General features: G+C 34.7%; 2 protein-coding genes across 2 annotated transcripts; both read right to left on the reverse strand.

Moving 5' to 3' along the window:
- Nucleotides 1,141-3,087, reverse strand: LOC104746405 (protein ASPARTIC PROTEASE IN GUARD CELL 2). Its single transcript, XM_010467874.2, has one exon. The coding sequence runs from the start codon at nt 2,830-2,832 to the stop codon at nt 1,420-1,422; it is 1,413 nt and encodes a 470-aa protein (XP_010466176.1). The 5' UTR covers nt 2,833-3,087; the 3' UTR covers nt 1,141-1,419.
- LOC104746406 (probable protein arginine N-methyltransferase 6) lies at nt 7,434-12,049 on the reverse strand. The gene is made up of 13 exons (XM_010467875.2): nt 11,622-12,049; nt 11,198-11,263; nt 10,955-11,023; nt 10,696-10,731; nt 10,003-10,068; nt 9,687-9,755; nt 9,501-9,578; nt 9,322-9,400; nt 8,786-8,880; nt 8,572-8,656; nt 8,260-8,468; nt 7,927-8,045; nt 7,434-7,851 (listed from the first exon to the last, which is right to left on the reverse strand). Exons 1-13 carry the CDS (start codon nt 11,928-11,930, stop codon nt 7,809-7,811), a joined length of 1,323 nt encoding a protein of 440 aa, XP_010466177.1. The 5' UTR covers nt 11,931-12,049; the 3' UTR covers nt 7,434-7,808.

Genomic DNA, 13,334 nt, shown 5'->3' on the forward strand with positions numbered 1-13,334 from the left:
TCGGTTAGTGCTCTGCTAATTTTGATCTCTTGTGTTTTTTTTTCTTCAAGTTACAGTGTGAATAGAATTGACTGTGTTTGTTTAATTTTTCAAGGTATATACAACGGCTAAGTAAATATCATAGAAATAGTCAGATATTTTGTAGAAAGAGATAAAAAAGTTCTGACAATGTTAGAGGTACAATTCTGGGCTTTTTCATCCATGAATCAACTAGATTGTGTCCTCGGTTTTGAAGTCTACTGTGGATGTGGTTATCATGAAACCCACTTCAGGATATTTTGACACAAAATTAAAAGTTTAAATGGGGGGGACTTGGCAAAAAAAATAGGACAGGAAAAAGTATCACGGGGAAGTAATGAATTGAAGAGGTGCAGCAGCAGCTTCAAGTGATTCACGATTGTGACTAGAGATTATTATGTTGCTTTAAATGATTCATTCACATCACTTTTTAAAAAAAATTAGAAATTTTTTCCAGCTTTTGTGGGTCTCTCTCGCTCAGGTACTCATATGCATAAAAACCTAAAGAGTAAGACTGGCACGAGATAATGTGCCCATAAGGCAAGCCTGCTTCTTCCATCCATATCACACACATTTTCTGTAAAACATAATAATTATCATCAGTTCATGTAACAAATTTGAAAGCCGTATGGAATGCGGAATTTTGTACTTGTAAATCTCCATTACCAATAAAAGCAAATTCATAAGTTAAATATGGCCATGACTAATCTTGGAACATGTGATGCTAATTGCTTAAGTAGTACTAGTAGTAGTAAAACTTAACTACAGTTAATGTGAACATTGGTTAAATAGAGAAAAGGTTCACTCCCCAATGTCCTCACGGTTCACCACAAAGTTTTTACTACTCCCTCTGTCTCACAAAAATTGAAGTTTAGGATTTTACACACATATTAAGACATAGAGAATATATAATTTATTTTTCTAAAACTTTTTCACTTTTCCACCTTCCCACTTTTACACTCCATACACTCTACATCATCAGTAATCATTAAAACAAAAATTTATTAAAAATATTCAAAACATCAATCTTGTTGGGACAAAGAAAATTCTCTAAAACTTCAATCTTTGTGAGATAGAGGGAGTAATTTTTAAACCTGTGTAATTTGCTTTTTGACTTGGCGGTGCTCTAAAAGTTGTTTCACTCCATTCATATCAAACAGTAACCCAAACATAATAGAGATTCCAAACCAATCACAAATCAAAAGACAAATTTGGTCAAAAACATATACATTTTTTTGTAATCTCTATACTAATCAGATTTATTACTAAAACTCAAACCAAACTAATAAAAGGAAAAAAAAAAAAAAGAAAGACAACAAATACATATATAGGTTTGAGACAAAAGCTTCTTTTTTTTACTTTACTAGCAAACAAAAATAGTAATTTCTCTAAATTTAACCGCTAGCAAACGTTGGGGCCAAAACCAACAAAACCATTGGCTCCGTCGAAAGATACTTGAATCCCTTCTTGTTGTATGTTCCCTATTATCGACAAACCCGTCGGAGACGCCGCAAACGCAAAACAATATGTCCCCGTATCGTCCACCGGCATCAGAAAATTCCTAGCCGGTAACGTCAAAACCGGACCTTCCGTAAAATAAAACGACACCGTCGGGACTCGTACCGAGACAAACCCGGACAAGTCATAACACGTGTCAAATATCGATACGCCCGAAGCCCGCGGCAAATTCGCGGTCTGCGACTTGAACCCATCTCGGAACGCAGCGTAAGCCACCGTTGGAAGCCTTGTAACGGCGGTTCCAGTGTCCATAACCACACCACCGTCACCGGTTTCAGTCAAGTCGAAAACACCATCCGGTAAAGGAACCCGTACGCCTCCAACCCCGAGGCCCTTGAGCCCAACGTAGTAGAAACTCGGAGCCTGCGGGTTACGGATCAGCGGTACCCACGAGGCTCCAACGGGTAAAGCTTCTCGCCCGAATACTAATGAACCGGTTGAGTCAGTGCCTCGGCTCACTAAACAATAACCGAACGCACCACCGGTTTGACCGGTTAATTGACCCACGAACGACATCGAACCGCCTCCAATACCCAATAGCCCAGCAGCTCCGATAAACATTCCTCTGTTCCGGTGGCCACATCCCATGGCAACGTTTCTAACCACCGTTTTAGAAAACGTCAGCGTTTCGAGAGCCAATGTTCCTTTCGTGTAAGACCCGTCTCCGTACATGACCTCGTAACGGCACCCGTCGGAGTGACAGCCGGAGATTCCGACCCGGTCACAGACGGAAGAGCCGCAAGAGACACCTGTGTAAGACCCGGATTTAGCCGGGTCAAAAACCGGGTCGGATTGTTTGTAACAGAGCTTGCAAGGCTGACACTGAACCCAAACCATATCACTACCGGAATCAATGACCATGTACTGATCTCTCGGCGGGCTTCCGACGCCGATTCTGACGAAGTACTCGCCGCTCCCTTGATCCATACCGGAAACCACATCGGACCCGAAATCGTCGACCTCGTATCTAGCGTCGGAGGAGGAAGAGACGGCTTTGCCAGAAATGCGGCGGAGAAGGGCGGCGACTCTGTCAGTGTCTCTGCGCATACGAGCATGGAGACGGTGGTGGTGGTTACGGTAAGTGACGGAAGGGAATCTGTCGCGGTGGAGGAGGCGAAGGGTGTATTTGGAAGTGGAGTCGTCGGAGAAATGGGTGTCGTTGAGAAGAGTTCCGGTGACGGAGAGAGGAGGTTGTAAAACGTCGATGATTTGAAAATCAGGGAAAGAGATTGAAGAAGAAGAAGAAAGATGGAGATGGAGATTGAAGAGAAGAAAGAAGAAGAGAGGGAGAAGCATTGTTTACAACGCCAAAAGCCAAACCCGTGTGAGCGAGCGTGAAGAAGAAGAAGAGCTCTCTCTCTCTCTCTCACACACACTCTTCTTCTTGGATTTTGGGTTTTAATGTCAGACTTTGAGTTTTGGTTTTTTGGTGTCTTCTTCTTCTTCTCTCAAAATTTGGGATTTTTTTATATATATTTTATCGAATTGAGTAGAGAGAGTCCACCACTTGAGAGACTTGTGAAAATGGGGCAAAGTGATGGGTCGATCTTCTTATTGCTATGGTTTTTATGCATACGTGGACTTTTTTGTGGGCACGTCGACATCCTTTGTTTTTTCTTTCTTCAGTCAGTACTCACTCACTAGTCTTGTTTGGTTGGTTGAGAGTTACATATAAGATTTTTCTTAATATCTTGTCTATTTCTCAAGACTATACAAACATACTAGGTTTTCATTTATTTATCCACTTATCTAATTTATAAAAATCAGTCTTTTAATTAGTTATAATTTTCTGTTTTTTTTTTGTCTTTTAATTTCATAATTATTATCTTATGTTGGGAGCCTTACAAAAAAAAAAAAAAAAACTATCAACATATCTAAAACCCAAAACTATGTATTTGTATATTAAGTTCTTAACTTGATAGTACAAGTTTAGATATTTGGAAAAAGCAACCCCACTAATGTGTAACAATTATAGTACATGTTAGAAACCCAACATAAATTTTTACTGTTATTTTTTTTTTCTTTCTAATTCTAATTATAGATTAAAAAAAAAGTTGATGCATCCAACCAGTCTGAGGATACTTGTCACCAAAAATCACAACCCGAGACGCCAACAAACCATCAATCAATTCTCCAAAACAAATATAGAATACGGCCGGCAGGGCTCATGCATCTCGATTTATAGCTAGCATCAAGAATACAGCTGACATGTTTGCTATTCCTGAAACTTCACAAGATAGCTGAACTTCTACTACTCGAATGCCAAGAACCACGATTTTCAGACGGTTACACCCACTATATGCTTTTTTCTCACCTCCAACACACTATAAAGTAAGACCGTCGTTATTTAATGACATACAGTAGAACCTCTATAAATTAATACTTTTTAAATTAATACTCGCTATAAATTAATAAATTTTTCCGATCCCGAGTTAGGCCGGTGTAAAAAATGATACATTTCGATAAATTGATAAGATAATATTTTTTTTGAAAATCCTATGTAAAAATATAGTCTCATCAATATCATAAATTAATAATCAAAACAATATTAAATATATATATATATATCTAAGAAAATCTAGTGAAATACTGAAATATGACCCTATTGTTGTTTGCATATTCTTGAATTTGTATTCTTATTGGAGTTCATCTCTAATATCTTTCATTTTCGTCTTCTCAAATCGTAACCAAAAATTACGAAGAGTTCTAAATGCGATAATTGCTTCTTTATATGTAATTGGTACTAAAATTACCGCAATATCTTATTCGACTTCATCATTATTATGAATGATACTAGTAGAAATTTATTCTAAACTCTAAATTTCTAACATCTATCATTTTTACCTAAACTCTAAACTTAGTAATTACAATAGACAAGATTATAAATTAAAAAAATTCTTTTAAAATATGAATGATAACAAAAGTATCTTATTTTGTAATACATAATTTTTAAAATTATGAAAATTAAAAATCTCTTCATAAATTAATATTTTATTAATTTATCGATAAATTAATAATTATTAATTTATCGATAAATTAAAACCTCTTTAAATTAATAAAATTTCATGGTCCCGACCTTATTAATTTATAGAGGTTCTACTGTACTATTTTTTAAGTTTCACCAAAATTAATATGTCCGATTCATTAGAAAAAAAGACATTCATTCCGATTAACTTGTTCGACGGATTCATAAAATGCGTCTCAAATAGTAAGTATCATAAGTAATCCAAACAAATATGAATACAAAATGCAATTTCAATAAACATAATAAATCTATACTAGATTAGTTTAACTTAGGTTAATTATTAATTCAGATGATAAGTTTTAAATCTTAGGATCTTATACTTACAAAAGAACAAAAAAAGAAGTGGTCTTATGAAATTGTCTAACATTTTTTTGCGGTGTTGCCTTTTGAAGTGAATATGTTGTAAGTCATGGGGGAAGCACTTGTGTAGACCTTTCGGTGAAAAACATCATATTCGTTTATCTACAAGAAACTCGTGTCGATGATCTTGTAAGTGGCAATGTTCTAACATGCTTGTGATCTTAGGAAAATCAATCAACGGTGCAGATAACTAGACATAAATTTCTCGTACGTTATTGTTTAAAAAGAAATATCATACAATTTTTTTTTTTTTTTTTTTTGTAATATAGCTACAAAATTGTGTCTTTGGAATTGTATATCAATAATCAATATTGCCCATAGATATGACAAACACCCGCATTATTTTACCAACGGATATTTTAAAATTAAACACATCTACGTAGGAACAAAGAAACCTATATCGAAACAGAAAATGTTTACGCATATATAAACCCCAAACCCTATGTATATCAAATTGCCAAAAAGTCTTATTCCTTGCCATAGAAAACACAAAGATGATGATCGATAATGGCTTCGTGAAAATATAGACGAAAGGTGAATTCGATCTCCATTTGTAACATCAAAATTATATATAGTGAATATAAGAACTACAGTTGTATTTCAAGAATGGCTACTCGTATATGATGAAAGCCACTACATACAGTGCCGGCTTAAACATATTACATGTCCCTGGGCAAACTAAAAAAAAAAAAAGCCTCTTTAACCTATAGAAAAATTTACTAATTATTTTTTTGTTTTCTTTGGTTCATGTAATTTTTTTTTTGTACCCCTTTCTAGCTTACAAATTTTTTTTTGTGCCCTTTTAACTTACAAAGTTTTTTTGCCTCTTTTAACTTACAAATTTTTTTTTGTGCCCCTTTTCTTATACGTATATGCCCCTTTAATTTATGTATCCGGGGCGGTCGTACTGCCCGTCCACCTAGTTAAGCCGGCACTGACTACATATTTCATAATCAAGGACAAAGTTCGTCGTATGAGCCAAAAACATGATTTAATTGAAAATCTTATCTTTGATTTTCTTAGAATTAACGCCAATTAAAACATATTTAGATTGGACCTAGTGCAGGAGTAGGTTGAAAGCAAATGTTGGTTGCAACTATTGATTATATGGTTTCTTAGCTCATCATTTTTGGCATATTTGTATCATCATCCAATCTTCTGCAACTATACCAAAACAATATCTTGCTCATACTTGGATTCGATTCACTTGATATATGAAAGTATATTGAATAAAGAAGTACCTTTAGCCATCGTGGTTACATTGAAATATCGTATGTCTTAACTTTGATTCCGCCAAAAAAAAAAACCCGACTTGGCATATAAACTGATATAATTAAACTCGTATCTATTTGACGCACAATGTAATCTAATAATATACAATCTAATTCAATAATAATGTATATAGATCGTGGAAGAAAAATAATTTACGAAAAGAAATGGTGCTATGTGATTCATACATTTGTGGGCGTGCCCAAAAGTTTTAAAGATATGAAGAATATAGAAGTATATAAATATTTTTTGATGGCTATTGTTGTAGCATGTAATACAAGTACGACAACACCAACTACAAATAATTTGGCATAAAAGAGAGAATATACATATCTTATGCATCACACGGTCGAACGGATAATAATTTTTAATAAAAAATGGACATGCATTCTAATGAAAAACAAAATAGAGTTGGGTATTACATAAGACATGCACCACTTATCAATAATTGAACAATTATTACACCTAAAAGTTGCTCACATTTTTATAATCCAACGATATGTATAATTCAATTACGCGTAGTAATCCCATACACCATGAATGGGAAGAGAGTTTCTAGAATATAATCATCCGATCCGGTTATGTACATACCATATACAGTATACAGTATAGTGATATACATAACATAAGAAACTGGTTCAGCACTTCAGCTCCTGTGTTATATCTTATAAATAATGCATGAAAACGTGTATAATTTGTTTTATCAAATAGGAAAATGTGTATCAATTACAAGAACAAACCCTTAGAATTTTCGAAATTTTCGAAATTAAATAACCGTTTTACTTTACATTGTTATTTGAGAGAGAGAATGTCCCAAATGATTAGTCAAATTCTAAATATACTACAAAATCTAGCTGCCTAAAAGTTTATGAAGAGCCCTAAATAATTATTAGTAGCCTTTTTAAAAGCTTTTTAATATCCTTCATAAATCCATATACTGTGGTGACTTTTCTAAATTAAATATATTTCCAACTTGGTTATAATTAAGGTACTCATAATTTCTCAAACTTTTTCATTAAAAATCATATTAAACACCTTTAAATCATAAAAATCAAATATTAAATAATTTTTCTAATAACATAAAACTGTAGTATACTTAGTATAACAACATAAACACTCTTTACACGAACATTTAGTAATTTAAAGATATAATTATAAATATCATAGCTAATAATAACACTAGTTGCGAAGATATATTTTAAACTTCATATATAATCAAATAGCGAAACATATTTTAAACACTAAATTAAATAAATTGATCTTAATGTATTAGGTTATACAAATTTCCAATAAAATATGAATGTGCATGACAAATTTAAGTATTTAAAGATAAGTGTCGTCTGCTGAGCGCTCATATCTAGTAACAGGCCAAAAATGGCCCCAAACAATGTCCTAAAATTGTTTCCATCATATCTAAAACCTAAATACTCTTACAAGAACTGGTGTTTCGCAGACTAATAATACAAGAACTGGTGTTTCACAGACTAAAAATAGCTTGTGTTTGTCAATGTCTTCAAGTGTTGGTTCTGCAATTTCTGGACTAATCAATGCTTTAGCAGAAGAGACTACAGCTTACAGGACATCTAAGGTAAGGAGAGATTGTCAGGGAATCGCCTCCTTAACGCATTACCGACTCTTTTACAAAGGAACGGCCAGCCGAGCTGCAAAAACCGCAAATAAGCACTGGTGGAAATTAAGTAAGTTGAAAAGGGTGAAAGAGTGCGTTGGCTACTAACGAATATTCGAGATGGATGTTCATGAATCTCCGGTTCTCTTTGCTTTGAGAAAGTGTCACGGAACCTTCAATGACTTGGTCTTGCTCTACGTCTATGGGGTCATAGAAATATACAATTGTCTGTCCAAAAAAGTGGTTCAACAACAATATGTCAGCAAGTGTAAGCTACTTTCTCAGAAACATAAATAGAGCCAGAAATCGAGGTTTAATTCATAATTATCAGTGATCTTCTCAACAATACCAACTCCCTCTGATCTTTATCAATTAATTAGATGATTCATTGAAAAGTAAATCTGATAGAAAGTTGAAGAAATCGGGATGTATATGGTCTTACTTGCTGCCAATGCGTTGGAGGAGCTTCGGGAGAGGTGGACAACAAGAGTGCATCACTCCGATTAGTCCTCTTCTTCTGATTTCCTTCTCCAGAAGGACTTATCGATGAAGAACCACTAGCAGCACTACTTTCACTAGTATTCTTGGCAGGCGAAGAGGCCGGTGCGTTGAATTCAACATCAAACCAAAATGCAAAACCATGCATAGGGGCTACAACAAGATAAGGAAAAGCCTCAACACAGAAAGGAAACAAGGCTAACTTCTCTCTAAGATGCACACAATACACGAATAGTTGATAAAGAGAGTGATATACCTCTCATTATTGACTGGAATCTATATTTTGCAGTAACGGAGTCTAGCTCTTGGATTTGTATTGTTTGACAGTCTATACGTTTAACCTGCACTTCAAATGCTCTTACATAAATATTTACTTAGAAAAAAAAAAGGATGAATCAGTATGCACATTTAACATAGCTGAGACTTCAAAGAGATTAAAGGTAACAAGTACTCAGAGAACGAGGTAATACCACTCCTGGCCATGTTAGAACATTCTCGCCTGATATGGACTCCACGCTGGGTTCTTCAAACGCACACTGTTTAGCTAATTGCATCATCGCAGACACTGCAAACAACATCAAATATCATTACTGAAACTTATTGCCAGGAGATTCTTTTTCACTTTATAAAAACTTGAATAAATATTGGATTCTTGAGTAAAAGATCCCCAACGTGAAGGTAACTGAGAAACAGACATTTCAACAGACCCTTATGACTAAGTAACGCCACGTTTACTCCCTGAAGTCAAGGATCAGGAGGACTATCAAAGCAGTAAAAGCTCATTAAACTATTTTTGTTACTCTGATTTCTCTAAGAAATGACCAAACTCCCCACCTATCATTATATGGGATATGGAAAGCTAATATCTTGAAACTTTTAACAGCTTATTAGAAACATCACATCCACATAAAATTGCAGAAATCATATCTCAGTTTCAGTTCTACCAGTATACCAATCATATTTGATATAATCATTGTCCCAAATATCAAGTCGATATAATACTTACTATCGATTCCATAAACATTGCGCCAAAAATCAATGCTGTGGCTATATCTGTCAGAGTGTGAAACAGGTGCCATGAATAACTGTCAACAGAAGGTAAACAGAAACATGTCAAATTTTGCCTTCCTCCCAAAGTCATTAAAGCATACTGTGATATTATATTTGAAGGGATCATAATCATACTGTTGCATGTGATGGGAGAATTAAACCTCCAGGCTTCAACCAGCGATCTCTAGCTGTAATAACACTTCCCAGCATACTCTACATCACATCAAAAACAACACGGAAATGAGAGACGGGGAGGATTAAGAAAATATAATAATTTAAACATCAACATAAAATTATATGTATACAAGATAAGGCAATAACCTCATACAAGAGCATGTAACCCATCCACTCTGAAATTATAACATCAACCTCCTCGTCGATTTGAACATCCTGAAGAACATTACAAGAAAAGAAAAATTACTACAGAAGATGATGACTTGCATACGATGTTTCACACAACCGATCTATCTCAATAGCTGTACAGAATGAAAGACTATCCGAGCTCTCCATTACATTCATGTTATATATATAGCACCTTTCTGCATAACTACACCAATTTATCTTTTTGCAAATGATATAAATATTAACTTCAACTATATAGGATATAATATAAGGACCAATTTGGCATATATAATACCTCCACTCGCCCATGCAAAACAATGACCTTGTCGGATAAACCGTTGGCTTTCACAACTTCCTTTGCCTGGTGGTGAATTAGGAAAAAATAAAGGATAAGTAGGATCCCTTGCCCAGACTTAAATTCACAAAACCACCCTAATTCTGAATGTCTGATAGGAAACAAAATCAAACGAAAACCACATACAGAGCTTAAGCACCAGATTCGTTAATTCTCTCTTAGTTGGACAGCTTTACAGGACCAAATATATTAGAAACATTTGCAGGAAAATTTCTTCCTTGAACTAATTGAAGGGTGATCAAACCATTAGGCAACGAAGAGACTTAGATTTTAGATTAAAACTAAATGATATAAACGAAGCCTGGGTCAACTTTGCTGAGAACATTTTACGCGTAGGGCCTCACTTTAGACAATAAGACAAACAGTCATCATACTCTAACATACTTCACCGTAATGAACATGCAACACAATACTGAAACTCCTTCTCTATTCCAAGTTTCAATTTTAACATATGGAAACATGTGTTGGTGAAATTATAAAAATCCCCCAAGCCATTTAGATTATATGATTAAGAAAATGGCCAGTCTCATCGGGTCACGAACATGCAGAAAATAGAAGCTAAGGGCGAGAAGATCAAGAGCAATCCTAATCTTCAAATTACTAGATTAACAAAAAAGACAACTGGAATAATACCTGGACAGCTATATCACTAGCATCAACAGCATATACCTGCAAGCATAATAAAGTTTTGTAAGAAAACAATTACAGTGTTGGTTAACCCCCGCGGTCTATGGAATATATAGACAACAGACACAGAGAAACAATCTTAATATCCATCGTACACAGGCTACATTCTTCACAAGGTTTCATATCTTTTGTAAACCAAAAATATTAATTATTTGAAATCAAAATCAAATATTAAAATTGCGTCTAACACATAACTAACTCATACCCGTTTTGCACCTGCTTGAGCACAGAAGATTGAAAGGATGCCTGTTCCACAGCCAACATCCACCACAACCTGTTACAAACAATCAATGTAGCAATAGGTTTTCAAACAAAATATTAAACTACCACCACGTCATAAACAACAGGCTAAGCAAAGAGTGAACAATGGTCCCAATCTGAATCTTCTTCGCTGTCAATGTTTTGTAGCTTAACCTCAGAAATTACGGCAATGAGAGACTATTATTACCTTGCCTTGAATGAAGCTCTGATGATGCATTATGGCGTCCCTATAAGCATCTGTCCTTGCCCGATCCTACATCAACCAATAACATTCCGTAAACAAGTGAGAAATCCCAGGAAACAGCAGAAAAAACATCCTAAAACGGATATATCTGAACAAATTTTCAGCCAAATTCTGCAGACATTGACGTTTTCTTATTGAGCAACAGAGAAATTTCGAGCTGGAAACCCCAATTTTGTACCAGAAGAAGCAAATTACCAAACCCAGTAATGATTTTTTCAAAACAACAATTGTAGCGAGTTCGAAAATATGACTAGACAATCCAATACTCCCCCAAACCAAAGAGAAATATTCAACCCAAGATTTTCAATTGAAGCTCTCATACAAAGAATAAGGGTTAAAGCACAAAAGGGGAAGCGAAAGAGAGAACCTTGATCATCTCTTCGTGAATCCCAACGTGAGCATAGGAATGGAAATAGGCAACGTCGAAGTCAGTACAAGGAGAAGGAGAAGATTCCGAAGTCTCCAGAGTCTTGTGCTCGGCAAGCTGGTCAGAAACCCTAAGCACATTGGCTCCGCCGTCACTAAGGTCACGAGGTCCGCGGCGAATACTACGTCTCTTGGCTCGGCCAAAAGAAGAGCTGAGACCACCACCAACACCGAGTTGCTTCTCTTCCCATCCAAGCTCACGGTGATGGTCGCCGTGGAAGCCGTTGCTGAAATCGCCGCCAGATTGCATATTTCTTATTTCAGTTATAAAACCCAGTGAGAGAGGAGAGAGACCCTTTTTCTCTTCTCTCTGACGCTTTGACGACGACTGTTGAAAGTAGAAGAAACCAAACTATAGTTCCCAACTAAAGGAGCCTCCTTTTTATTTTCCCAACTTATTATTCAAATCCCTAATTTCTTTTCTTTTGTTTTATTGGCATTTATTTCGGTTTTAACTCTTTTTTTTTTGGTGATCATCAATGCAAATCATCGTGCTGCGGCTCTAAACATTGGTGCCTTAAATATAGAATACAAAACATTATTGAAACTGCCCTTCAAACACTATTGGGCTGCCTGTACCTCTGTACTTTTACGCTTTACCTATTTTTGTCTAGACAACATTATTTTTTTCAATTCCACCTAGATTAATTGAATTATATCTAATTAATTAAAATAAATTAAGCTTTAAAAAGTCAACATTTTACATTTTAAAATTAATAATTCGTGATTACTGTATCATAATTTTGGTTTAACCCGACTAAAAAATATTAGACCCGAAATTATTTTGTTTACCCATTATAAAACATAACAAAACCAAATCGAAAACTGGCTCATACTTCTATTTAAAGCGAAATAAACAAAGGCCTAATTTGTAAACCGCCAAAAGAGAAAATTCATATTTGTGAAAACTGACTCCAAAGGAAAGATCCAAGACCGTCGGGAACTGCGACAAAGCCCAAACCTGTTATGTGTGCCGTTCGTTTCACTTGCTCCACAAAAATCGTTTGGAGTATGCTTTGTTTTACAATGTAAAAGGGTATATAGGAAATTAGAGTAAAAAAAAAAGTCAAAACTTATTAAATGACCTCTTTATAAATTTATTTTATCAAAAAAATAATCAGAATTACTGAATTACGATAGAAAAGGAATATATATATATATACTAGAATTTGCACCCGCGCACACGTAGAATTTTAATTTAAAATATTTCTTATCAACAGAAATTATTGAGCTCAAATATAATAATTCCAACTTTTGAGTATAAATATATAACTTACTTTACTCAATGATATACAACATATATATTTTTTAAGATAATATTTTTTTGTTATATCTATTTGCGATTTTACGTGGGATTTTAGTTAAAATTTTTATCAGTAAGAATCATTGCTACTATGTATCATCCAAACATTGGTTAAATGAATAAAATGACCTTTTGACAAAAAAAAAAAGAATCATTGAATATTGTTGGGGCTAGAAACAACAATTAGAAGAACAGGTTTGTAAAATAAGATTTGGGCAGACTTTCGGTACAAATCGACTTAGGACTATGAAGAACAATGAACTGGACTTTTGTATTGACTTTTTTTCTAGATTTGCTCTGAGCTCGATTACATGTGTTTTCTTCTTTACATCTATCCTCTATTTAAACTGA

The sequence above is a fragment of the Camelina sativa genome, chromosome 15 (genome assembly GCF_000633955.1).
Source record: "Camelina sativa cultivar DH55 chromosome 15, Cs, whole genome shotgun sequence".
NCBI lineage: Eukaryota > Viridiplantae > Streptophyta > Magnoliopsida > Brassicales > Brassicaceae > Camelina > Camelina sativa.

What these genes read in the sequence shown, in the direction of transcription:
- LOC104746406 (XM_010467875.2), bottom strand. Translation starts at nt 11,930, where the DNA reads ATGCAATCTGGCGGCGATTTCAGCAACGGCTTCCACGGCGACCATCAC. An exon ending in CTCAAGCAGGTGCAAAACGG is followed by an intron (nt 10,732 to 10,954) that starts GTATGAGTTAGT and finishes TTATGCTTGCAG; the next exon opens with GTATATGCTGTTGATGCTAG. An exon ending in CTCCAACGCATTGGCAGCAA is followed by an intron (nt 8,046 to 8,259) that starts GTAAGACCATAT and finishes TTTTTTGGACAG; the next exon opens with ACAATTGTATATTTCTATGA.
- LOC104746405 (XM_010467874.2), bottom strand. Translation starts at nt 2,832, where the DNA reads ATGCTTCTCCCTCTCTTCTTCTTTCTTCTCTTCAATCTCCATCTCCAT.